Genomic DNA, 27,829 nt, shown 5'->3' with positions numbered 1-27,829 from the left:
GCCACTGCATCTGGCCAATTTAATTGTATTATTTTATTTTTGGAGATAAGGTCTTGCTCTGTGGCTGAGTCTGTAGCACAGTGGCCCAACAACTGCTTATTGTGGCCTCCACCTCCTGGGCTCAGGTGATCCTCTTACCTCAGCCTCCTGAGTAGCTGGGACCATAGGTACACGTCACCACACCAAGCTAATTTTTTTTTTTTTTTTTGAGATGGAGTCTCACTCTGCCGCCCAGGCTGGAGTGCAGTGGCGTGATCTTGGCTCACTGCAAGCTCCGCCTCCTGGGTTTACGCCATTCTCCTGCCTCAGCCTCCCGAGTAGCTGGGACTACAGGCACCTGCCACTGCGCCCAGCTAATTTTTTGTATTTTTAGTAGAGACGGGGTTTCGATCTCCTGACCTCGTGATCCGCCCGCCTCAGCCTCCCTTAATACAGCCACTGCGCCCAGCCTTAATTTTTAAAATTTTTTGTAGAGACAACGTCTCCCTATGTTGCCCAGGGTGGTCTTGAAGTCCTGGGCTTGAGCAATTCACCCGTCTCAGCCTCCCAAAGTGTTGGAATTACAGGCATGAGCCACCGTGCCTGGCCAGAATGAAGTTTTAAAATTTTAAATTTAGATTTAAAGTGAAGTTTTAACAATTTACTAGAAAAATAATGCTTTTTTCGAAATTAGCATATAGTATAGTCTATAAGGGTGGATTTCACAAACTGAGATATTTGACTCAGTGTATATCTTGTTTCTTAGTGTTTTTTTGATATTTTACTACGGACAATAAACTGATAATTTAGTGTACATAAACATGTTTGGGAGGCAGATGGCATATGTGGAGCTGTAAAAATAACTAAATTCTGGGGGTAGATTTAAAGTTACTTTTCACTTACTTCTCTTAATTCTTTTATTGCTTTTCTCATGGAGTCTGTTAGAAAGAGCTATGCCAGGGTTTTTAGTTTCTGATTATTTCAGGATGAAGAGTTTTTTTCTTTTAGTAACTCTTTTCCCAAAGTATGAGTAAACAGTAGTGTCCAATTGCTAGTGCATGTGAAGAATATGCTTTTATGGCATGCTTGTTATTTTTGAGTATTTACAAGTTGAACTATTAAGAGTAATTTATATGTTACGACAACTCAGAACACTCTTTACCTTTTTTTATTAGTAAAATCAGTAAATACTGTGCATGATTGTATGTGTGAAACCCTGGTAGCTTAATGAATTTTTTCTTTTTTTAAATGTCAGGTCTGACAACTGTGCTTGCATTTCACTTATTTCAAAAAGAGGAAGAGGGAGGATTTTTGCATTTAGTTTTATGCATTTTTTTCTTTTTTTCCCTCTGATGGTTTTCACTTATTTCTGTTATCCTCTCTTAGTTTAAATGGTCAGAGTCGAAACCCATTCTAGGTATTGGGGAGCATTGCAACGTCTCAAATAATGTGAAATGTCACTTTTGCAGTTCACTGTATTAGCACTAAAGGGACTTCTTTAAACATTTTTAATTGTACCTTTCCTTTTTTTTTTGTTTTTTTTTTTTAACACAGCCGTTTCTCTGCCTTGTGTCCCAGGTTTGATTGCGTCTGTGTATTACTTTCACAGTGGGCCTTTCCTGACATCACACTGATAACCACTAGCTGCTTTTGTTAGACTTTGTTTAGAGAAATCATGGTTGTCCTGTGCTTGGGTACCATAAGCTCATGCTTAAAGCATTGGTGATCTGAAAGATCTGTTAGCTTCCCAGACAGGAAGGGGAGAATGAAATTAGCTTTAATGAAATAAATGTTTTGGCTCAGTTGTATAGAAGAATTCAAGTCTTCTTATGATTTGCAGTTACATTCTGAAAGAATATGTCTAGAACTGTATATGCCCCTGTAAATCAGGCTCAAAGAGGTAGGACTTAGACTTTAGGTAGTGGTAGTTACAAAACTTATAATTTGGGCAAAATCATCGTACTTTTGTGTCTCTTTTTCTTATTCATAAAATAACAGTTTTTATTTGACAACATGCAGGCTTTCTTCCTAAACATGTTAGAGAAGATTTATGATTGGCTTGTGGAACTGGTCAGAATGAGATCAGACCTCTCAATAAATAGATTACCTTTACTGATTTTTTAGGGTTGGAAAAATTTCTAGTCCAGCCTCTTTGTTTTTAGATGAAATATTTGCTTTGGGTTTTATGATTTTCTGAGGTCACACTTCGTCAACTGTATAAATACATTCTGGTGAGACTAATTTTGATTACCAAGAATTCCAAGTGTCTTATTTTAGTTGAATTTTATGACATTAAGACAATTTCCCACCTTTTAGAGACAGGATGTCACTCTGAGGCTGGAGTGCAGTGAGGCGATGGTAGTTCACTGGAGCCTCGAACTCGTGGGCTCAAGCAATCCTCCCATCTCAGTCTCCTAAGTAGCTGGGAGTACAGGCACATGCACCATGCCTGGCTAAGTTTTGTTGTTGTTGTTCAGACGTGGTCTCACTGTGTGGCCCAGGTTAGTCTCGAAGTCCTGGGCTCAAGCAATCCTCCCACTTCGGCCTTCCAAACTAGTGGGATTGTAGGCATGAGGCACTGCACCTGGCTGGTTTTCTGCTCTTTTCACAGTTTCTTGTTAAAAATGTACAATATGTAGATATAACTCAAGCCTGTATCTGTGGAGCAGGCCTCTAGTAGCTACCAAGGATAAAGAGATGGTACAGATCTATTTAGCTGGTATTAATTATTGAATATCGATTGTATGCCAAGTGGTGCTCTATATTTCTATATACATAATTTAATTTTCAGATTATAAGAGAAATCATATCATCCATCATGTAGATTATATGATTTGCAATCAAAATGATTGCAGTCAAGCAATTAAATAGCTTACCTGGAATCACGTAACTAGTACTAGACAGATCAGCATTTCCAGTCTAGGTGATCCAACAGCAAAAATCAAGGAATTTTTTTCTCTTTCTTTTTTTTTTTAACCACATGAAGTAGGTAATGCCTGAGTTAAATAATAACAGTAAATGGGTTTTATTGATCTTTGTGCCAGGCATCGCACTAGTATTTTATTTTCTGATTTCTAATCCTTGGGAAAACTCTTGCAGCATGCTGGTCTCTCCATTTTGTAGATGAGGCAAATAAGGTTCTAGAGAGGCTGGGAAGTAAATCAACTCTCTCACTAAATTGTGGAGTTGCAGTGTGATTCCAGAGCCATAGGACTCCAGTCATCAGTCTGTGTTTTTCCACTGCCCCATGCTGCTTGTTGGTTTTGTAAATTACAACGTGGTACATGTTTCTGGCTTTTGTTTTCCTTAGGGGCCATTGGTATATCACATTGATTGAATGTAGCAGTGTTTCTAATGTGGATATTTTTGAAACAATTTTGGTAATAGCACTAAGGATGATAGCAGTAGCAGCTACCAGCTACTAGCTAATTAGGATGCCATTAGAATGAAAAGTCTCCATTTGTATAGATGGTTTTGACTTATCTATAGTATACTGTAAGAACGCTGGGTCATATATCTATATTATTGTATTAATCTGTTCTCATACTGCTGTGAATAAATACCTGAGACTGGGTAATTTATAAAGAAAAGAGGTTCAACTGACTCCCAATTCCACAGGCTGTGCAGGAGGCATGGCTGGGGAGGCCTCAGGAAACTTAACAATCATGGCAGAAGGGGGAAAGGGAAGCAAGCACTTCTTCACATGGTGACAGGAGAGAGAGAGAACAAAGGGGCAAGTGTTAAGCACTTTTAAACCACCAGATCTCAGGAGAACAAAATCACTGTCACAAGAACAGCAAGCGGGAAGTCCATCCCCATGATCCAATTACCTCCCACCACGCCCCTCCTCCAACACTAAGACATGAGATTTGGGTAGGGACACAAAACCAAACCATATCAATTATATAGTATATTTAGGTTTTAAAAACAGAGCAGTTTACTAACATTTCTATACATAATCCATTTTATTACCATGTTTTGATTAAGCATTCAAACTAGTTTTAGTTAGGCTTTCAAACTTAAAAAACTTTATTTTTGTCAGTGTTCTTCATGTACGTAGTTTAATTTGGAGTCAAATAGTTCTATAGGGCTTGTAATAAAAATAACTCTTTTTTTTTTTTTTTTGAGACAGAGTCTTGCTCTGTCAACCAGGCTGGAGTGCAATGGCGTGATCTCGGCTCACTGCAACCTCCGCCTCCTGGGTTCAAACGATTCTCCTGCCTCAGCTTCCCGAGTAGCTGGGATTACAGGCTCCCGCTACCACGCCTGGCTAATTTTTGTATTTTTAGTAAAGATGGGGTTTCACCATGTTGGCCAGGCTGGTCTCAAACTCGTGACCTTATGATCCGTCCACCTTGGCCTCCCAAAGTGCTGGGATTACAGGTGTGAGCCACTGTGCCTGGCCAATTATTGAATCCTTATTGTGGAGGAAAAGGTTTCACCCCTCTCTTACCACATAGGGCTGGGTGCAGTGGCTCACTCCTGTAATCCCAACACTTTCTGAGGCCGAGGCAGGTGGAGCACTTGAGGCCAGGAGTTCAAGACCAGCCTGGTCAACATGGCAAAGATCTTGTCTCTACAAAGAAGAAAAAAAGTTTTGCAAATACCACATACATACTTCTCATTCTGCAACTTATTTTATTTATTTATTTATTTGAGGTGAAGTCTTGCTCTGTTGCCCAGGCTGGAGTGCAGTGGCACGATCTCTGCTCACTACAACCTCTGCATCCTGGGTTCAAGTGATTCTCCTGCCTCAGCCTACCGAGTAGCCGGGATTACAGGCATGTACCACATGTGCCCGGCTAATTTTTGTATTTTTAGTAGAGATGGGGTTTCACCATGTTGGCCAGGTTGGTCTCGAACTCCTGGCCTCAAGTGATTCACCTGCCTCAGCCTCCCAAAGTGCTGGAATTACAGGCGTGAGCCACTGTGCCCGGCCCCATTCTGCCAACTTTTCAATATATATTATGTAAACACTGTGGACAGTTGAGCCAAGTACTGGAATATAATTTTTTTTTTCTTTTGAGACCGAGACCGAGTCTTGCTCTGTCGCTCCAGGCTGGAGTGCAGTGGTGCGATCTTGGCTCACTGCAACCTCTGCCTTCCAGATTCAAGTGATTCTTCTGCCTCAGCCTCCCGAGTAGCTGGGATTACAGGCGACTGCCACCATGCTTGGCTAATTTTTTTGTATTTTTAATAGAGACAGGGTTTCACCATGTTGGCCAGGCTGGTCTCGAACTCCTAACCTCAAGTGATTTGCCTGTCTCAGCATGCCAAAGTGTTGGGATTACAGGTGTGAGCCACCCCACCCAGCCTGGAATATAATTTTATTTTTCCTCTTCTGCATAACTTTATGCTGTCTCCGTAATTGTTTTGTTTAATTTCATATGTATTCATTAGTCTTTTATCCTCAAATACTCCCCCAGTTAACCTTCACACATATTTAAATTCTTTTCTTATAATTAAAAAAATTATTTTTATTTTTTAAGATTAATTATTATTATTATATGTATATTTTTAGAGACAGGGTCTCTCTCTGTTGCCGAGGCTAGAATATGGCAGATCATAGCTGTAGCCTCCCACTTCTGGGCTCAAATGATCCTTCTGCCTAGCTGGGACTACAGGTGCAGTGCATGCCAGTATGCCCGACTAATGTTTTAAATTTTTTTGTAGAGATGAGGGCTTGCTATGTTGCCCAGATATAAGGAGTTTAAAATTGTATTAGTCTTGTTCAGCCTTCAGAAGCAATGCTAGGCCTCTGACCAACAAATGACCCTATGTGGGCTACAGCCTACATGGAGATTAAACACCCACCAGTCCTGAAAAACTTCAGATAAGAAAGGGAGTATACCGTGGAACTTCTCAAACCTAGGGAATCTGGGCAATTCTCTAGGTTTCATGCCATCCGAAGACACACAAAGTAAAAAATTAAGCATTATGAATTAAACCTTTAGAGCTGCATATTTGCACGTAGCTGATAATTTCAGTTAGCGGCTTGACAACATAAGCTGGGACCCTCTGATTGCTCTCTGAAGTCTCGCCTGTGGAGTAAGCACACATTGCCTGGAACTCATTTCCGTTGGAACTCCAGATGGCTGTTCTAGGACTTCCTGGCACTGCTTAATCTGAATGTAGGTATTTTCCTCAACTTGGTGAATGTGTGTGTGTGTATTTTCCTTTTCTCTCACTTTAGTCTTTGCTAAGTTAACCATTATACTCTTTTTTTTTTTTCTTTTGAGACAGGGTCTTACTCTGTCACCCAAGCTGGAGTGCAGTGGCTCACTGCAATTTCTGCTTCCTTGCACTGCTCACTGCAACTTCTGCCTCCTGAGCTTAGGTGATTCTCCCACCTCAAGCCTCTGGAGTAGCTGGGACTACAGGTGTGTACCACCATGCCTGGCTAATTTTTGTATTTTTAGTAGAGACAGAATTTTGCCATGTTGGCCAGGCTGTATTCGAACTCCTGAGCTCAAGCAGTCCGCCCACCTCAGCCTCCCAAAGTGCTGGGATTGCTGGAATTACAGGCATGAGCCACCAGTATACTCTTTTGCTATGCTAATCATTAAACTTTTCTTTGAACTGCATTTAAGTGTAATATTGTGGTTTCTTTTGCTTGCAAATCCTCAAACCCAAACTGAAAGTAAAACTTTCAGCAAAACACTAGGCTGGTCTTGAACTCCTGGCCTCAAGCTGTCCTTCCTTGGTCTCTGAAAGCACTGGCATCACAGGCATGAGGCACCGTGCCTGGCTCATTCGATCTTTTTGAACAAACCTATGTTGGAGTTTTTTGACCTGCTCCAGTGTGTATTGTTGGTATTATATAGTCCTGCACCATAGCTGTCATATTTGGAATCTCTTTTAGCCTTCATCCATGGGATTCCCCTTACATAGTTCTTGGGTTGGATTTCCTGTTTCTTTGATCTCATGTCTTGGTTTACTTTTGTATTTTGGTGAGGCAGATCTTCTAAAACTCTAGAAGCAGTAAGAGGAATGTAAGTATTTTAAGACCTTATATATCTGAACATACCCTCATACTTGATTGGCATTATGTCAGAGGAGTATAAAGTTCTAGGGTAGAAATAATTTTCCTACAGAATTTTGTTTTAATTTGTCTGGGATTGAAGTTCCATTTGCTATTCAGAAGTCTAAATGGGTTTCTTTTTTTTTTTTAATTTTTTTGAGATGGAGTCTTGCTCTGTTGCCCAGGCTGGAGGGCAGTGGTGAGATCTCAGCTCACTGCAACCTCTGCCTCCCAGGTTCAAGCTATTCTCCTGCCTCAGCCTCCCGAGTAGCTGGGGATTACAGGCACCCACCACCACGCCTCTCTAATTTTTGTATTTTTAGTAGAGACAGGGTTTTGCCATATTGGCTAGGCAGATCTCAAACTCCTGTCTTCAGATGATCCTCCTGCCTCAACTTCCCAAAGTGCTGGGATTACAGGCGTGAGCCACCTTGCCCAGTCTCTAATACTTTTTTATTGGTTTTTTGATTTCTGATCTTTTATATGGGACTTCTTTTTTTTTTCTGAATTATTTTAAGGTCTTATCTTTGTAACTTTTCCTAAATTCATAATGGCATCCTCTGGCGTGGGTCTATTTTCATGCACTGTTGTGGGTTCTCTTTTAGTCTAAAAGAGCATTTTCAATTCTAGGAAAATATCCTGATTTATTGATAAAACACTTTATCTTTCTGAATTTTCTATATCTCGGATATTAGGCTTCTTGACTGGTCCTTAATTTTTTTTTTCTCGTTTCCCATCTGTTTTTTTTTCTTTGAGATGGAGTCTCACTTTGTCACCCAGGCCGGAATGCAGTGGTGTGATCTCGGCTCACTGCAATCTCTGCCTCCCAAGTTCAAGTGATTCTCATGTCTCAGTCTCCCAAGTAGCTGGGACTACAGGCACGAGCCACCACACCCGGCTAATTTTTTGTATTTTTAGTAAGGGGAAATTTTTAGTAAGGGGTCTTTCCATGTTGGCCAGGCTGGTCTTGAACTCCTGACCTCAGGCCGTCTGCCTGGCTTGGCCTCCCAAGGTGCTGAGATTACAGGCGTGAGCCACCGTGCCCGGCCCATCTCTTTGTTTTTGTGCTTTATGTTTTAGGAGATTACGTCAGTTTTATTTTCTATTCCTTGTATTTTTAATTTCTGCAATCATTTTTTAAAAAATTTCTAGAGTCCTATTTAATTTCTTCTTTTTTTAATGTGGTGTTCTGTTCTCGGTTCATGAAGCATTCTTTTTTTCCTATCGCTAAAGATTTTTATTGATAGTTTTTGTGCTTTTTTGAACATTTAGTTTGTCCTCCAAGTTACTTTTTTCGATTTTGGTGTCGTCTCTCATGTTAGAAGCTTCCTTCCAGTGTCTGGTAACTCTTTTGCTTTCTGCTTTTATTTATAAGTAGGGCAATTAAAAAGCTAATTGGATTTCTGTGTGCATGAGTGTGGAGGGTTTATCAACTGTGGGCTTTGCTGAAGGATGATATAGCTAGGTTATTTCCTTGAAGAACTCCTGGTATGATTATCTTTTCAGGTCCTTATACATGGTGTGGTCAGATTTGCCGCCCCCCCCCCCGCCCAAAAAAAAAAAGAGCTTTTCAGTCTTTGTTTGGAGGTTATTATCCCTGGTTGCAAGGTTTCTGGTTAGGGGAATAGGCTAGGGGTCTCAACATGATTATTCAGATTCACTTTATCTCCATGTGTTAAGTATGGTAAACTTGCCTGCAACTATACCTGTGTCTCTTAAGCCAGAGACCTTCTGTTTTGCCCTCTCCATAGAATAAACCTTTAGCTTTCAGTTTTTCCTCAGGGTTGGGGTGGTACAGAAGCCCACTGTGTAGATTGTTTAGGGGTTCTGGAGGTATAACTGCTTTTTAAACAGAGTGGTAAAAATCCTGTTGTATTTTTACTTGCACTTCCAGAGTATTCTACATCTAGAGGTGTCACTAATTCCTAAATCTTTTGTGGGATCTATGATGTAAATTGGATTGGTTTTAATTTTAGGATTGGGTTTTTTTTTTTTTGGAGATGGAGTTTTGCTCTTGTTGCCCAGGCTGGAGTGCAATGGCATAGTCTTGGCTCACCACAGCCTCTACCTCCCGGGTGCAAGTGATCCTCCTGCCCTAACCTCCCAGGTAGCTGGGATTACAGGCACCTGCCAGCACCTCGACCTCCCAAAGTGCTGGGATAATAGGCATGAGCCACTGAGCCTGGCCCCTTGCAGTTCAAATTTGGATTCATCTGTTTTCTTGCAAAAATGAGAGCTGCTGAACAGTCAAAGTTGGAAAAAGGAAATATCAAATTTGTTGAAAAAAAGATTTTAAGAATATCTACTAATACACTGCAGTGATTCAACACAATAACACAATTTCCTTTCACTTAGACACAACACAATTGCAAATGCTTAACAGAACAATAAAATGGTTTAGTACTTACAAGAAAACTATTGAAGATGTTGGGCTGAAAACATACACTAGCCTCCACTTCCTACTCAAAGTCACAATAAAGTGAAGTTTTTAAAATCATAATCTCATAGAAATAAAAAGAATGAAAGAGAAAACAACTAAATTTTGGAAATTATAAAGTAGATGAATAACTGATTTAATGTCCCTAAGAAAACCCAATCCTAGTCTGGGTGCAGTAGTTCACACCTGTAATCTCACACCCGTAATCACAGGCCAAGGTGGGCGGATCACCTGAGGTCAGGAGTTCAAGACCAGCCTGGCCAACGTGGCAAAACCCCATCTCTACTAAAAATACAAAATTATCCAGGCATGGTGGCGCACACCTGCAATCCCAGCTACTCAAGAGGCTGAGGCCGGGAGGATCTCTTGAATGTGGTGAAACGGGAAAGGTTCCCTTGTCCCCCTTGAAGGGTGTGTGGTGTGGGGTGTGGCTCGCTTCTTTGGTGTCCTGCTGCTCAAACCTCTACAGGGAGTGTGCAGTGCTGAAGCCCCAGTGGGCGTGTGTTACCCGGTGCTCTTTTAGTTTACCCATCAGCTCATTGAGACCTCTTGCCTAACAAGGACAGAGAGTTTTTTGTATCCCGGAGTTCTTGCCTTGGTGTACAGAAGAATTGGATCACAGGTGGACTTGGAGAAAGAATGCAAGGTTTTATTGAGCGGAAGTAGCTCTCAGAAGATGGAGGAGCCAGGGGGAGATGATTTTCCCCTGGAGTCTGGCCACTGTGTGGCCCAGTGTCTCCTCTGACTGCCCTGGCCCGTCTCTGCATCTTTCCGTTGGTTTATGGCCTGCCCAGTGCCGGCATCTGTTGGTTTGCTGTCCTGCCGGTGTGCTCCACTCGATGTCCTCTTGACCTCCAGCCGCTTTTGTCTTCTTCCGCTGATGTGTTCCTCTCCACGTCCAACCGCTTGTGTCTCTGCCTGTTAGGGTCTCGGGGGTTTTTATAGGCACAGGATGGGGCCATGGTGGGCCAGGGTGGTCTTGAGAAATGCAGCATTTGGGCATAAAGGCAGGAGCGCCTGTCCTCACCTAGGTCCATGGGCACAGGCCCAGCCCTCTCCAGAGACCCACCTTCCTCTGTCTACCCAGCACTTTTCTGCCTCCCTTCCATACCACTAGGAGGTGGAGGTTGCAGTGAGCTAAGATCACGCCACTGCACTCTAGCCTGGGTGAGGGCAGAGCGAGACCCCATGTCAGAAAACAACACAAACCACCAAATTTGAACTGCAAGGAATATCTGTTATGTGTTTTCCTAGCTTCCCACAGTGCTTAACATGGTGGTGACTTGCCCGTATTAGGTATCCTAGAGGATTAAAGATGAATCTCTGTCCATGTATCAACATTGTTATCAGTTAAATGTCTCTAAAATCTGATTCCGAATGGTTGAACAATTTTCCTTTCGTTTTTGTTTTCAGGTTAATAATAAAAATAATATTAGGGCATTAATTTTTTTTTTTTTTTTTTTTTTTTTTGAGACAGAGTTTCGCTCTGGTTGCCCAGACTGGAGTGCAATGGCGCAATCTCGGCTCACAGCAACCTCCACCTCCCAGGTTCAAGCAATTCTCCTGCCTCAGCCTCCCGAGTAGCTGGGATTACAGGCATGCACCACCACGCCCGGCTAATTTTGTATTTTTAGTAGAGACAGGGTTTCTCCATGTTGAGGCTGGTATCGAACCCCTGACCTCAGGTGATCCGCCCGCCTCGGCCTCTCAAAGTGCTGGGATTACAGGCGTGAGCCACCACGCCCGGCCCGGCATTAAATATTAATTGGTCTTTTAATGTATCTCAGCTTTGAATTTAGGATTTGATTAACCAAATTTAACTGTAATATTTTGTCTTACTATGACTGCAGAAGTAGACATCTCTTGCCACATGTACATTGTCTGATTTTCTCTTTATTTGTATCTGGCTATCATATCTCTCTTGGCTACTTTGGCTATTTCTTTTTTTTTTTTTTCTTTTCTATGCCATACACACACAGTAGTAGTGGCTGTTTCTTAACAGGTTGATTTGAATTTCCAGGTGCCCCTTTAGACATGAAATATGTTCTCAGTACTATACTCTAATTTCTGCTTACTTCTTTGTCACTTTTATCTGCTGCAACTTAAGAAATTTGTTTTATTTTATTTATTTATTTTTTTGAGACGGAGTCTCGCTCTGTTGCCCAGGCTGGAGTGCAATGTGGTGATCTCGGCTCACTGAAAGCTCCGCCTCCTGGGTTCACGCCATTCTCCTGCCTCAGCCTCCCAAGTAGCTGGGACTACAGGTGCCCGTTACCACGCCCGCCTAATTTTTTGTATTTTTGGTAGAGATGGGGTTTCACTGTGTTGGCCAGGATGGTCTCGATCTCCTGACCTTGTGATCCGCCCGTCTCGGCCTCCCAAAGTGCTGGGATTACAGGTGTGAGCTACCGTGCCCAGTCAAGAAATTTCTTCCTTCTTTCCCTTCCTCTGTTCCATCCTTCCTTGTGACATTTCTCTTTGGTATCTTTCTTTTCAGAGAAACTTTGGTATCTTTCTTTTCAGAGAAAATTAACATTCGAACATTCAAATGCTAATTTAATCTTTTAAAATAAAGCTAATTACTGAGATCACATGCTTGGTATTTTTAATTTTATCATTATGGTAAAACTGGACCGAGATACTTCAATATCTGTCAGAAGAACAGATGATTTGATGGTAACCCTGTATAAGAATTTTGTTTCTAAATTTCTTAAACCTCTTGATTAGAATGTTTTAATAGTTGTGAAAGGCTTTAGTAAGTTTTATAATTTAATATTATTATCAATCTTAGCTAATATTTCAGATTATTCAGATTATGCATCAGAAGTATGCCTTGGCAACTCTCATTTAAATCCTCAATGTCTTTGACCTTAATTACACATTGGTTAAAATTGACCTCCAAATCAGGAATGATTCTTATTTTATTAAAAACCAAAAATCCTAAGAAGCAAACACTCAAATCAGCTGCATTTGAAGTTAGATTTATAGGAGAAAATAGTTTATAACTTTTGTGTACATATTACCAATATCTTCTAGTGGTAATATTAAAGTGGAATTGCCATTTAATATTCTAGTGGTCTATTAAATATTGTGGTCTAGTGGTGCCATTTAATATTCTAGTGGTCTATTAAATATTTAATATTTAATATTTAATATTCTAGTGGTCTATTAAAGTGGAATTGCCATTTAATAAGTAAAGTTATTTCCTAGTACACTTTATCAGTTTTTATAGGCATTAGCATGGATTTCTTTATTTTTTTAAGAATGAATTTAATGCATTGAATTTCTCATAAATGCCATGGTTTTGAACTTTAACATAAATTATTTTATTTAATATGATTAAAGCTTTCTGCTAGTCACTGTTTAATAGAAAAAGAATAAACCTAAACTGTAGTTTTTAATTGAAATAAAACTTGTACCTATCCTGAATGTATGTGTGTTTTATCTAAAAGATATGTCCATAGGATTAGAAATTAAATGTGAAGCTCATAGACATTTAAAGAGAAACTGATGTTTTTATGATAGCCTCAGGGAAAAGATACAGACTAGGGCAGGATTTCTGTATCTGGGTTTATGAACAGGTTTTAGCCCCTCCCTGAATTCCTGTATGCAAAATATTGTGTTTTTTGTCTGTAGAGAGAAGGTTCATATTGTCGGATTATGAAAGGCTAAAAATAAAGAACTGGAGGCAAAGAAGTAAGCAAAGAAAAAATTATTATATGAATGTTTAAGAGCATTGTGGCAGTATTTCCCTTTAATGTAGCTCAGAAATACATATCAGTGGGTTCGGGGAGTTCATTGCTAAGTTATTTTTATTTTATCGAGATATGATTTACAAAACATGAAGTGCTCAGATCTTAAGTGTATAGTTAAAAGAGTGTATGCTTTTTGTAAACCACACTGCTTTTAAAACCTGAAACATTTCCGTCACCCTAGAAAGTACTTTACCTTTTAAAAATAAAACCATAGGGTCATTTCTGATGGTTTTTTTGACATAATATTGTATAAGCATACATTCTCATTTCACATAGTTCTAGAGATTCCATTAGCTAAATGGGGTGGTTCAGCTTTTATGGAAGAGGAACAAGTAGTTTACTAGTTCTGCTTTTTGCACTTGGTGCTAGTTTTGCCCATTGAACAGCACAGCTGTTATAACTGTGATGATCTTTGAGGTGAGCAAAGAACTGGGATGACATGCAGTATCTCAACACCTGGATCTTTAGCAAGATTAGCTCACATCATTTCTTATAGTTAATCATGTTTTCCATTTACCCCACAATGATGAATAATCATCTGACATAAAATAGTGAAAGAGCTTTGATAAACTTTTCTAAAGACAGTAGTTCAAGGTATAGTAACTTTTTTAAAAAAATCAACAATCATTGATCATTTACTGCATTAGAAAGTAGCTTCTGAAAAAATACCCAAGTGAATAAGACATATGGGACCTGCTTCTAAATTGTACATGGTAATAGAAGAGACAGGAGTTAACGCACACTTCTCATAGCTTGGTAAATATAGTAGTAGAAGACTATACGTGTACCTAAATGGGTTTATATATTGGTAATTGAGAGAATCAGTTATATCAAGCTATAACTTCTGATTTTCCTTCTGTAAGTAGCATTAATAAGCCTTCAAGTGGGTAGAGATCTAGATTTTTGGAGAAAATCTTTTTCAATCAAAATAAAAAAAAACAAAACATTTCATTTTTTGAGAAAATGAAAAAATATATAAATACAAAATTTGATGTCAAAATGAATATTTAGAATGAAAAAACAGATCACAATTTTAATAACACAAGGTTAACATCACAAACTATAGAAAAATAACATTTTTATGGCAACTGCTAGATATCTGTAATACTTTTTTTTTTTGAGACGGAGTCTTGCTCTGTCACCTAGTTGCAATCTTGGCTCATTTCAACCTCCACCTTTCAGGTTCAAGTGATTCTCCTGCCCTAGCCTCCTGAGTAGCTAGGATTATAGGCACATGCCACCATGCCCGGCTAATTTTTGTATTTTTAGTGAAGACTGGGTTTCACCATGCTGGCCAGGCTGGTCTCAAACTCCTGACCTCAGGTGATCCTCGCGCCTTGGCCTCCCAAAGTGCTGGGTTTAGGCATGAGCCGCTGCACCCGGCCTCTAATACTTTTTTATTTAGATTTTTTTGACTGTATACTTTTTGACCACTTCTTCATATGTCAACAGTGTACTTTTTTCTCTACCATGACTGATCAAATTGTGTTTATTATTGATAGTTTAGAAAAGTTTGAGATTGACAACTCGTTTTATTGGTAGTGTCTGTAATATTTTAAGATTGTTGTCAAATTTGGGGCAGCTCCTTCTGTTAGGCTGTTCTTGCATTGCTATAAGGAAATACCTGAGACTGGGTAATTTATAAGAAAAGAGGTTTAATTGACTCAGGTTCTGCAGGCTGTACAGGAAGCATCGTGGCATCAGCTTCTGGGGAGGCCTCAGGAAGCTTACAATCATGGCAGAAGGCAAAAGGGAGAGCAGGTATGTCACATGGCAAAAGTAGGAGCAAGACAGTATGAGAGAGAGGAAGTAGAGAGGAGAGAGAGAAAGGGGGAGAGTAGGGGATGAGATGCCACAGACTTTTAAATGACCAGATCTCGAGAACTCATTCACTATCACATAGACATCACCAAGCCATGAGGGACCCACCCCCATGATCCAAACACCTACCAGCATTGGGGATTACAATTCAACATGAGATTTGGGTGGGGACAAATATCCAAACTGTCTCACCCTTGGTTTTATATGAATTGCAGTGTTTTTACATACTTCTGTGCCAATACCATATGGAGCTCATATCTAGATGTCCCTGGTCCTCTGCCTTAGTGTTAATGATACCAGATAAGGCAGTGCATTGGGTGGTAGGAATATTCCTGGATGTCATTCTTGTACCCAGACTAGCAATTATCTAGTCATACATGGATGTGATTGCACACTACATATATCCTATGAAACCTAAATATATATAAATACCCAACTCAGCTTCCCCTTAGTTCAGTGCCCAGAATATCAGATTACCAAAGGAGGAAGTATGATGGAGAGGGAGTCAGAAACAGAAGTTAGAAGTCAGAACAGAAGTCTTTAACCAATTGTAGTTGGATTGCTTTCGTGATTTTTGTTAGGGCCCTTTCCAAGGCCCTGAATTTTAAACTGTCATGGTAAATTCTGTAGCCTCGTACTGTAATTTTGTGCTTGGATTTTGTTTGTTCAGTTGTGCTACTGAAATGTTAGTTAAAATACAAGATGCATATTATTCTGCATGCATACGCTGTACTATGCTACTTGAACCTATCATGATTAGGCCTATTTGTATAAGCTGAAGATACAAATTTTGACAAATGTCTAAAGTATTTGCTGTAGTTTCAAATTTTTGTCTTGGAATTCTTTGTCAGTTAGCTCAACAAATACTGAAGCTCTATTCTGACCTAGGCCTTGTGATGGGTTCTGGAGATGCAGTGATGCCTTAGAAACATTTCTTATTTTTGAGAAACTCATGGTGCTGTGTAAAATAAACAATGATAGTATCCTGTCTGAACACAGAGAAGGCATCCTTAACCCGTCTTAGGATATCAGGGAAGCTTCCTGAGGAAAATTACCCCTGCACTGATTATCTAGGGATGACTAAACATTATTTGGTGAATAAAGAAAGTGCAGTTAAAATTGTATGAGGTAAGGAGAAGTAGGCGCTACCTGATTTTAACTTTTTGTGGTGCTTTTTTTTTTTTTCCTATCGGGCTGGCTTCTGTATTATAAGAGTTTAATTTCAAAGCATTAAGACTACACAACTTCTGTGTCACTGATTGCATTGAATGTCTTTTGCAGGCAAATGCTTTGGCTAAGCTGGTTTTTGTTTGTTCTTTTTTTTTTTTTTTTGGCCAAAGTTTAAGTAGGGCAGGACTATAAAGGGGCCTAATATTGAAAATGAAATTTTGGTGTTAGGACTAGGAAATATTCCTCAATGTTACTTCTCTTGCACAGTTGGAATCCTTTAGATTTGTCATAGTGAATCAAATATGACAGATTGATCCTTTTCTTTAATATTGGTAACAATGGCTCCTCGCAATAAGAATAAGATTTTTCTTCAACATCATTATTTGAGATAATAAACATTTATTACGCATTCTGTTATGTTTCAGCTTCTGTGTTAGGTATTGGGAATGCAAAGGTATCTAAGAGAAGACTCATATCCCTCGTAACCCACAATCTAGTGAAAGAGAGGGAGAGGGAAAAAGAAATATAAACAAATAAGCAGGAGGAGGTCATATTTTAAGCTGACCCTTCATGGGTTAGTATGGCAAGGGGATAAAGTCAGAAAGGGTATTTTATTTATACGCATATAAGTGCATGTAAATATGCATATATATAGTCATTTGTTATTGAACATTTGAAAAATGCTAGTTCCTATTGTAAACCAAAAACTGACTGAGGCAGATCTCAATCAATTAGTGGTTTATTTTGCCAAGGTTGAGGATGTGCCTGGGAAAAAGAAACACAAGTCACAGTAGGATCTGTGACCTGTGCTTTTTCCAAAGAGGGTTTTGGGAACTTCAGTATTTAAAGGGGAAAGAGGAAACAGAAGGGGAAGGAAAAAAAAGGAGGGAGGGTAGGCAGTGAGGCAAGTGGTTACATTCTTGTGAGGCTCTGATTAGCCAGCCAACTTTCTCTTAAGCCTAGTGAGTTTGGGGTTCCAAGATTATATTTTTCTTTCACATTATATTGAGCGTTTGCTCTGTGACTGCTGCCTCAAAACTAGGGTGCTTCAAATGTATTTACTCATCTATCATAACAGTCCTTCAAAATTGGTGATGTCGTTCTCAGTTTTTTCCTTTTAAACTTAGGGAAGTTCTTAGCCAGTAAGTTAGAAAGACAGGATCTGAAACTGGCCGTGAAATATCAGACAAATTACACAATTTCCCTAAGCTTAAAACTAAAAAATTGGGGATGATATCACCAGTTTTGCAGGAGTCCCTGACAAGTGAGTCGTAGACTCTGAAAAGGCAGGATCAAGACACTGGGTCTTCTTATTGTTGATTTTTGTTTTTCTTTTTAGAATCAGGGTCTCACTCTGTCACTCAGGTTGGAGTGCAGTTGCATGATCACAGCCTACTACAGCCTTGAACTCCTGGGCTCAGGTGATTCTCCCACCTCAGCCTCCTGAGTAGCTAGGACTACAGACATCACATCCCTGGCTAGTTGGCTAGGTTTTTTTCCCCCCCGCCAGAGATGGAGTCTTACTATGTTGCTCAGGCTCTTATTGTTGAATTTTAACAGCTGTTTGTATATTTTGGATATAAGTCCTTAACTATGTATGTGATCTGCAAAGATTTGCTGCTAGTCGGTGGCTTGATATTTGACCTTCTTTACAGTGTCTTTCATAGAGCAGAATTTTATTTATTTATTTATTTTGAAGCCGCGTCTCACTCTGTTGCCCAGGCTGGAGTGCAGTGGCACAATCTTGGCTCACTGCAGCCTCAACACCCCTAGGCTCCTGCCTCAGCCTCCTGAGTAGCTGGGGCAGCAGGTGTGTGCCACCACACCCAGATAATTTTTTGTAGAGATAGGGTTTCAACATATTGCCCAGGCTGGTCTTGAACTTCTGAGATGAAGTGATCTGCCTACCTTGGCCTCCCAAAGTGCTGGGATTACTGCCGTGCACCACTGTACCCAGCCACAGAGAAGAATTTTAAACTTTAATAAAGTCTAATTTATCAGTATTTTCTTTCATAAGATGCTTTTTTATATCTAGAAACTCATCACCAAATTCAAGGTCACATAGATTTTCTTCTATGTTTTCTTCTAGAAGTTTTATAGTATTGTGTTGTAGTTTTAGGTCTATCATCTAATTCATGTTAAGTTTTGTGAAAGGTGCAAGATCTGTGTCTAGATTTATGTTTTTGCCTCTGGATGTCCCAGTGTCCCAAGTAGTAGAGAACTACCACTTGTTGAAAAGATCATCCTTTCCCCATTGAATTGCCTTTCCTCTTTTGTCAGTATCAGTTGACTCTATTTGTATGGTCCACTGTTCACTTTTATAATGACAATTATATTTTTCTTTGTGCCTTAAAAAATGCTTAATTGAGACGTAGTCGCATACCTTACAAATCGCCCGTTTAGAGTGCACTGTTTAATACAGTTTTTTAGTAACCATCTCCACAGTCAATTATATTAAAAAGTCAACTTTTTAATCTTACCAGAATTCTTTAATTTTTCAGTTCCCCTCCCTGTGGTTAATATCTCTCGACTTGACACCACTTGCTTAAGGAGAACTTCAGCTTCTCCATCCTTCCCTAATTGTTTCTTTTCATAATTGCCTGTTTTTTGAATATAATAGTGTCTCTGTTATTTCTAAAGATATTGATTATATTTAGTATGTTCTTCTTGGTTTTTGTTAGCATTAGATATATTGTTGAGTAGTTCTTTCATGGTGTTGGTTTTCCTGGAATATTTAGTGATTTGGGATTGTCTGCTCAACTTGAGTGTTTGAGGATATTGGTTTGCTTCTTGGTGAATATACTGATTATGGGAGCATACCTCTGGTGACAGGAAGGAGTAGGAACTGCTGCCTAATGTATAGAGGTATGCCAGTAAGTTCTCTTTTGACTGCCAAGTTCCCCTGCCTGCTGGGGTGGTGGTTAAAATCCCTCCCTCCACCATGCTCTGAGCTTCAGCTTAGGCTGTGCTTGCCTACTTCTCAGAAAAAGGCCACTCAGAAGGGTATTGGGATTCACTTGTGCAAAGATCCTGGGTCAAGTTCGCCTATAATCTTCTGGAGATCCCCTCAGGGTCCTCTCCCGTAGTCGTAGTCTAGATTCTGAGTTTGGAGCACAGCAGAATCACTCTTACCTTCATAGAGACCTCTATTGGGCATATCTATGCTAGGTTTTCTCAGACTTCTCAGTCACTATGTCTCATTAACTTTTTAATCTTATAAGAATTCCTCGATTTCTGAACTGCGGATAGCAGATAGTGTTCTTTCTTTTTTTCCAGCCGAGTTAAGGATTTCTTACTCTCTTAACGGTAACAATAGTAGCAATACCACCTGCCACTAATAATAGTGATTTAAAAGGGATTATAGGCAGAAATGTAAGTAGATATGTCTGTTCAGACTGCTGTCTGTCTTGAAACAAGGTTATCTTTTCAATACTCATAGCTTTTAGCCTTTAGCTTTTAGTCTTATTATTTCTAGAACACATTCTATTTTGACAGCTTCTAACATTTTTTGCAGATGCATGTCTGCCTTTCTGAAAGCGTGGATGAAAGCCAAATGGCAACATTTGGGGGAAATTGGTGTAGGGTGGAATTTTAATTTTTCTTACTGGCAGAGTATGTGCTAAGTATTCATATAAATTAGAGATGGTATAGGAGGGGAATTAGGTGGTTTGAAGATTAAGATGTATCTATTCCCAGCACTTTGGGAGGTGGAGATGGGGGGATCACTTGAGCCCAGGAGTTTGAGACTAGCCAGGGCAACAAAGTGAGACTTCCTCTCTACAAAAAAATACAACAAAATAATTAGCTGGACATGGTGGCATGAACCTGTGGTCCCAACTACTTGGGAGGCCGAGGTGGAAGGCTAAGGTAGAAAGATCGTTTGAGCTCAGGAAGTTGAGGCTGCAGTGAGCTGTGTTTGTGTCACTGCACTCCAGCCTAGGGGACAGAGTGAACCCTGTCTTCAAAAAAATACATAAATAAAATTACAAAGGGGTGGAGACAAGGGTAAGGAAAAAAGAATGTTTTAAAAATAAGAAAAAAAAGGTGCCTATTAATAACTCTCTTGGTATAAATTAGCCTTGTGTTGTTCATGAATGACTTGATTAAAATGTGGTGAAAAAGGGAGAAAATTATTAGAAATAATTGGGTAGAAGCTAAAGGTAAAGCATTGAGTAATGTTGGGTAGTGGGTAAAAGTATGGGCTTTAGGCCGAGTGCTGTGGCTCATGCCTGTAATCCCAGCACTTTGGGAGGCTGAGATGGGCAGATCTCCTGAGGTCAGGAGTTCGAGACCAGCCTGGCCAACATGGTGAAACCCCGTCTCTACTAAAAATACAAAAATTAGCTGGGCGTGGTGGTGGGTGCCTGTAGTCCCAGCTACTCAGGAGGCTGAGGCAGGAGAATCGCTTGAACCCAGGAGGCGGATGAGCCAAGATCGGGTCACAGCCCTCTAGCCTGGGTGACAGAGCAAGTCTCTGTATCAAAAAAAAAAAAAAAAGAATGGTCTTTAGAGATTTAAATCCTGGATTTAAATTTTGGCTCCTTAATTTACCACTTTTATAATCTTGAGCAGAGTATGTAAGTACTTTAAATCCTTAGATTTGTCATCCATAAAATAAAGAAAAATAATAGCTTGTATATCAGAGTTATGAGGATTAAATGAGATATATTGCATGTAAAATAGTTGCGAGTACAAAGCTTGCGGTAAATGTTAGTTAATATTAATCATCATTATTATCCTGATGTAGGAGTTCTCAGCCTGAAGTTGACTGGAACTTTCAGTTAACAAGTATTTATCGAATACCTGATCTGTAGTGTTGGACTTAGACCTATGGAAGGAGCTACTGATGTGAATGAAAGGTTAGTACCTAGAGGCGGAGCAGAGAGAACTAATAGTAGTGAAGTTCTTAACATAAGTTTCAGTAGTAAGGTAGGTATTATTATCTCCATTTTGTAGACGAGGAAGCTGAGACTCAGTAACAGTAACTTCTTTGAGACCCTGGTTCTGTCATTTAGCTAGCTGTGGTTAGACTAATAACTCACTTAACCTTGAAGAGATGGAGCTGTTGGCACAAATACATGATTTGTAACACAAATCATTTATTTTACAATCATTTGTGTCACAAATAATTTGCTTTTAATTTTGAATAAATTTACATATTCTTCAGTGTCAATATATAGGTATCTGGTACAGAAAAAAAATAGGGATAATACAACAAAAACAAAAACTGTTAGGAACTGGGCCTCACAGCAGGAGGTGAGCAGCCAGCAAGCAAGCATTTCCACCTGAGCTCTGCACCCCGCCAACCCCTGTGGAAAAGTTGTCTTCCGTGAAACTGGTCCCTAGTGCCAAAAAGGTTGGGAGCCACTGTTTTAGAGTCTCAAAGAGAAAATAAATGATACTGAAATTTGCAAAAGATGAATCAAATTGGAAGACTAAGAGATATGTATTCAGAGCTATCTCTAGGACTGAGTTGTTTACTAGACAAATCACCCTGTCCTGCTCTAAAAATTGATTTGCCTTCAAATATGAGTAAGAATGGGAAAACAAATGTGAATATCGTGGATGTTTATTTGGAAAGCAGTAGAGTAATGCAATGAATTATTAATGTGATACCTCTAATATGTAATACATCATTCACATTCTAGTCAGAAAGCATTCCATAGTGGCTGAGCATGGTGGCTCACGCCTGTATTCCCAGCACTTTGGGAGGCCAAGATGAGGGGATTGCTTGAGTCTAGCAGTTCGAGACCAGCTTGGACAACAAAGTGAGACCTCATCTCTAATAAAAACACAAAAAATTAGCTGGGTGTGGTGGCGTAGTCACAGCTACTCAGGAGGCTGAGGTGGGAGGATCACTTGAGCCATTGATCATGCCCCTGCATTCCTGCCTGGGCAATAGAGCAAGACCCTGTCTCAAACAAACAAAAAAACAAAGCACAACATTCTCCATAGTTATGATGCTGTGTTGGAAGCTGTACAAGAGAAATTAGCAATCTAATACCTGTCCTTTAAGACTTTCGTACGTTGTGGCTGCTCCCATACGTTGTTAATGGGATTGTAAAAGGGTACAATTTATTTGGGGAAAAAATAGGCACTATATAAAATTTAAAAATGTAACTGCTCTTTAAATCAACAGTTCTAGGAATTTATCCTTCATATATGCGTACACACAAGGATGCTTACTGCAGTGTTGTTTGTGGTAGCAGATGACTGGAGGAAACAATCTAAATGTTTTAAATAAAGGACTGATCAAACTATATTATAATATAATATATATAAGGAAATACTATTTCAGTCTTTAGAAAGAATAAAGTAGATTTACTTGTATCTTAAATATAACAGTCTTCTGGATATGTTAAGTGAAAAATATTATTAAGTACACTATGCTACTGTGTAAAAGCAAATAAAAACAGGCACAAAACTTTCTAATGCCTGTAATCCCAGCACTTTGGGAGGCCGAGGTGGGCGGATCACGAGGTCAGGAGATCGAGACCATCCTGGCTAAAATGGTGAAACCCCGTCTCTACCAAAAATACAAAAAATTAGGTGACCGTGGTGGCGGGTGCCTGTAGACCCAGCTACTTGGGAGGCTGAGGCAGGAGAATGGTGTGAACCCAGGAGGCGGAGCTTGCAGTGAGCCAAGATTGTGCCACTGCGCTCCAGCCTGGGTGACAGAGCGAGACGCTGTCTCAAAAAAAAAAAAAAACAAAAAAACAAAAACAAAAAAAAAAACTTTCTAATGCTTCTACCAGATACTAGAAACTGTAATTTCTTCTGAGGTAGGTGGGGTAAGAGGGCAGCATACTTTATGTTTTTGAAAATTTTTGTGAAGATTTGTATTCGTATGTCTTAAAATATGTGAGATGTATGCATTTGGGCATACAGTGTTGCTACAAGAGCTTGTACTCACTGATGAGGACTTCCGTGTACATGCTTGGGTATTTATGCTTTTGAATTTGAAGACTCTGTCATTTTGTCATTTGGTCTTTTTTTTTTTTTTTTTTTGAGTTGGAGTCTCGCCCTGTCGCCCAGCCTGGAGTGAAGTGGTGCGATTTTGGCTCACTGCAACCTCCGCCTCCTGGGATCAAGCGATTCTCCTGCCTCAGCCGAGTAGCTGGGATTACAGGCGTCTGCCACCATGCCCGGCTAATTTTTGTGTTTTTAGCAGAGATAGGGTTTCACCATGTTGGCCAGGCTGTTCTTGAACTCCTGACCTTAAGTGATCTGCCCGCCTCAGCCTCCCAAAGTGCTGGGATTACAGGCATGAGCCACCTTGCCTGGCCTGTCAGTTGGTCTTTTGACCTGCGAATGAGGAGCGTTATTGACCACCACCACTCCCCGGTTGGGTGGATTCTGGTAGGAGAAGATTCAGGTAGCAGCTGAAGGAGAAAACCTAACAAAGATTTTAAAAAGAGTATTTTTTAAAAGTATTACGTGGTTAGAGTATTCTGCAGGAATAAAGCAGACGGGTTAGATAGAAGGAAAATTAGATGCAGGACTTGAAAGCAGAAATGTATGTGGAAATGAGGAACGGAGAAGAGAGTCAAGAGGCTGCAGGGAACTAAAAACATTTACAAACATCTAATCTCTAAATGATACACTTTTGTAAAAAGTCATTTTCCGGACTCTCAAAAAACAAAATAAAAAAAGTGGAAGCCCAGATGATAATTTGTGGTTTCTTAAGAAGAAAATTGCAGGCTGGGCATGATGGCTCATGCCTGTCATTCCCAGCACTTTGGGAGGCTAAAGCGGGCGGATCACTTGAGTTCAGGAGTTCGAGACTAGCCTGAACAACATGGTGAACCCCTGTCTCTACTGAAGATACAAAAATTATCTGGGCATAGTGGCACATGTCTATAATCCCAGCTACTTGGGAGGCTGAGGCAGGAGAATCACTTGAACTTGGGAGGCGGAGGTTTCAATGAGCCAAGATTATGCCACTGCACTCCAGCCTGGGTGACAGAGCAAGACTCTGTCTTAAAAAAGAAAATAAAAGAAGAAAGTTGCAAAATGGGGAGTAGAACCTTGTTTTCCTGATTTCCAGTCTAACCCTAAGATTATTCCAAGATGGCCTGAACCTTTCAGCATAGCACCCCCCCAAAAAAAGAAACCCAGAAATTAAAAAAATTTTCTTTTAAACTTGATGTGTGACAGTTATTTCTTTCTGAACTAATTATCTTTTCCCCCATTCAGTCTTGAGGGATAGAATAGGATTTGGGGTTTTAGCATTGCACTACCATTTCTTTCTATGAGTCATTGTGGTTCAAGAAAAGAAAGGATAATGAAACTACTAAATGTTGCATATATCCTCTCATTTTGCCACTGTCCTGTGATACAGGTAGTGTTCATGTTTTGCTATTTTTATTAGGCTTTCACTGCTAAAGAAAAAATAGGCTCTGGAAAGCTAAGTAATTTGCCTGAGATAGTAGCTGATGTGTGTCAAAGTTGGCCTTCACAAAATTGAATTCAGATTTTATTTTTTCTTTTCTTTTCTTTTTTTTTTCTTTTGAGACGGAGTCTTGCTGTGTCACCCAGGCTGGAGTGCAGTGGCACAATCTCGGCTAACTGCAACCTCCGCCTCCTGGGTTCAAGCAATTCTCCTGCCTCAGCTTCCCGAGTAGCTGGGATTACAGGCCTGCGCCACCATGCCCAGCTAATTATTACGTTTTTAGTACAGATAGGGTTTCACCATGTTGGGCAGGCTGGTCTCCATCTCCTGACCTCATGATCTGCCCACCTCAGCCTCCCAAAGTGCTGGGATTACAGGCATGAGCCACTGTGCCTGGCCGATTTTCTTTTTTTGGAGACGGAGTCTCGCTCTGTCACCCAGGCTGGAGTGCAGTGGTGCGATCTGGGCATGGTGGCATATGTCTATAATCCCAGCTACTTGGGAGGCTGCAACCTCCGCCTCCCAGGTTCAAGCGATTCTCCTGCCTCAGCCTCCCAAGTAGCTGGGATTACAGGTGCACGCCATGACACCCAGCTAATTTTTGTATTTTTAGTAGAGACGGGGTTTCACCATGTTGGCCAGGCTGGTCTCAAACTCCTGGCCTCAAGTGGTCCGCCCGCCTCGGCCTCCCAAAGTGCTGGGACTACAGGCATGAGCCACTGTGCCCGGCCTAGATTTTATTTTTTCTACCAAAGTATAAAGTTCTGGGAGGAGAATTGATCAAGAAAACATTGGAAGCCTAAAACGTCGGGGCAGAGTGGTTTGATTAGTAGATGACTCTGGGGGAGGTGAGGCTCGGACTTACCTGAGTGCAGACACAGCTGAGGTCCTTGTAGTTCTCATGTACTCTTGCCAGCCATTTTCAGAGCTGCTTGTCACATCTTCAGTTGCTGCAGCCATCTCAGCCATGTGCTAATTAAAGGAAATATACTTAACACTTTGTCTGAAGATTTGCACCACATTAGTTATAGGAGACCTCTTTTCCTAATTAATCACACATAAATTAGTAAAATGTCTTTTTTGTAAAATATGTTTGTGAAGTATATGTCCTTTTTTTTTTTGGGAGACGATGTCTTGCTTTGTCATCCAGGCTGGAGTGCAATGGCGTGATCTCGGCTCACTGCATCCCCCGCCTCCTGGGTTCAAGCGATTCTCCTGCCTCAGCCTCCAGAGTAGCTGGGATTATAGGTGCGCACCACCATGCCCAGCTAATTTTTGTATTTTTAGTAGAGACAGGGTTTCGCCATGTTGGCCAGACTGTTCTTGAACTCCCAACCTCAGGTGATCCACCTGCCTCAGCCTCCCAAAGTTCTGGGATTACAGGTGGGAGCCACTGCGCCCAGTGAAGTATGTGTCTTATGCGAAATTTTGATAAAGGGTTAGAAAGAGGAAAATGAAGTAAGTTTCAAGCTTGGTAGGCATATGTCTATTTATATTACCATTTATATTTATATAAATAAATTTTTAAATTTCATTTTATTTTTATTTTTTGGAGGCAGAGCCTCACTGTGTTGCCTAGGCTAGTCTCAAACTCCTGCCCTCTAGCAATGCTCCTGCCTCAGCTTTCCCAGTAGTTGGGACTACAGGCGTGTACTGCCATACCTAACATTTATATTTTTATAATTATATTTTAGAGATGCTGGGAGCAAATTTGGTGTTTAATACATTGTCTCATTAAACTGAAGAATTTCTGCACTCTAGTGTGGGCCTAGAGCTTGACTCTATCTAATATTTGACCTTTGGATTTACACTTTTGCACTGGAAAGTCGCTGAGTTGTTCTAAGCAGAGATGTATCATAATCTAATGAGTGTTTTTATTTTTAAATTTTTTTCTTTTAGCTCCTGATTCTCTGGTTGAAAAAAATTTTTAAATATATTTTTTAGAGAGGGAGCCCTACTGTGTTGCCCAGATTTGTCTTGAACTCCTAGGTTCAGGCGATCCTCCCACCTCGGCCTCCCAAAGTGCTGGTATTACAGGGAAGAGCCACTGTGCTGGGTCAATTTTTTATTTTTATTTTTCTGGACAGGGTTTTGCTCTATCACCCAGGCTGGAAAGCAGTGGCGTGATCTTGGTTCACTGTAGCCTTGACTTCCTGGGCTCAAGTGATCTTCGCATCTCAGCCTCCTGAGTAGCTGGGGTTACAAGTGTGCACCACCACACTTGGTTAATTTTTGTATTTTTTGTAGAGACAGTTTCACCATGTTGCCCAGATTGGCCTGGGCTCAAGCAATCTGCCCGCCTCGACCTCCCAAAGTGCTGGGATTATAGGTGTGGGCCACTGTGCTCAGCCCTGTGATGAGTGTTTTTAAAGTGATCCTTTTGCTGTTGAGTAGAGATAGGAGAGGGTGTGTGTTATGAGGAACATCAGTTTAATTCTAATTAAACACCTATGGAGAGACCTACATTTAAATGAGAATGCTAGTACTTTAGAATGAAAAATACCTGTTACTTGAATTGTATATTCAGGTTGACTGATAGATTCTTACTTTATTTCAAGATCCTCAGTACTTTTTGACAGCTCCTCAGATGATTATAGTAATGCAGCCAGGGGTTGAGAACTACTGGTTTATCTTAGGGAAAGAGGGAGGGATTGGGGTTGGGGGTGTAAACTTGAGAGGAGGTAGAGTGAAAAGCTTTGGAGAGTTTGGAAAGTGTAACCATTGTTTATGTGTTTTTTTTTTTTTTTGGAATTCCACTTCCGTATTCATATGTTCAAATGCCTAGATGTTTTTGATGATGTGAATTTAATAACATTAAAGTTTTCCCACTTCTCGAGCTGAGATCGTGCCATTGCACTCCAGCCTGGGTGACAGAGCGAGACTATGTCTCAAAAAAAAAAAAAAAAAAACAGAAAAAAATAAGTTCCCACTTCTCCAGCCTCTTTTTTTCCAGTCTGTTCCTTTTCATGAGAAATGAAGGAGAATAATGGACAGGGGTGACCCCTAATTTGATAAAAATTTGCTAGTATTAACAGAAGATTTAAAAATCGCTCTCTCTCTCTCTTTTTTTTTTTTTAAAAGAGGCAGGCCTCATTCTGTTGCCCAGGCTGGAGTAGAGTGGCATGATCATTGCTCACTGCAGTCTTGAACTCTTTGGGCTTAAGCTATCCTTTGGCTTCAGCCTCCTTAGTCCCTAGCTGGGACTACGGGCTGCACCATCACACCTGGCTTAATTTTTAAACATTTTTTTAGAG

At 40.3% G+C, this 27,829-nt stretch overlaps 1 protein-coding gene across 3 annotated transcripts in view; it reads left to right on the top strand.

The window, feature by feature from the left end:
* MOB1B (MOB kinase activator 1B) overlaps positions 1–27,829 on the top strand; it is an 85,564-nt gene that overhangs the window by 27,193 nt on the left and 30,542 nt on the right. Inside the window, exon 2 of one of the 3 annotated variants that reach the window (XM_008961140.4) lies at positions 20,931–21,042. The exons of the other annotated variants lie outside the window; for them this stretch is intronic. Within the exon in view, the coding sequence (XP_008959388.1) occupies positions 21,014–21,042 (29 nt within the window). The 5' untranslated portion in view covers positions 20,931–21,013. The remainder of the gene's footprint in view (positions 1–20,930; positions 21,043–27,829) is intronic. 3 annotated transcript variants of the gene reach the window in all.

The sequence above is a fragment of the Pan paniscus genome, chromosome 3 (genome assembly GCF_029289425.2).
Source record: "Pan paniscus chromosome 3, NHGRI_mPanPan1-v2.0_pri, whole genome shotgun sequence".
In the NCBI taxonomy this organism is placed as follows: domain Eukaryota; kingdom Metazoa; phylum Chordata; class Mammalia; order Primates; family Hominidae; genus Pan; species Pan paniscus.
This window is presented reverse-complemented; position numbering and strand designations above follow the sequence as displayed.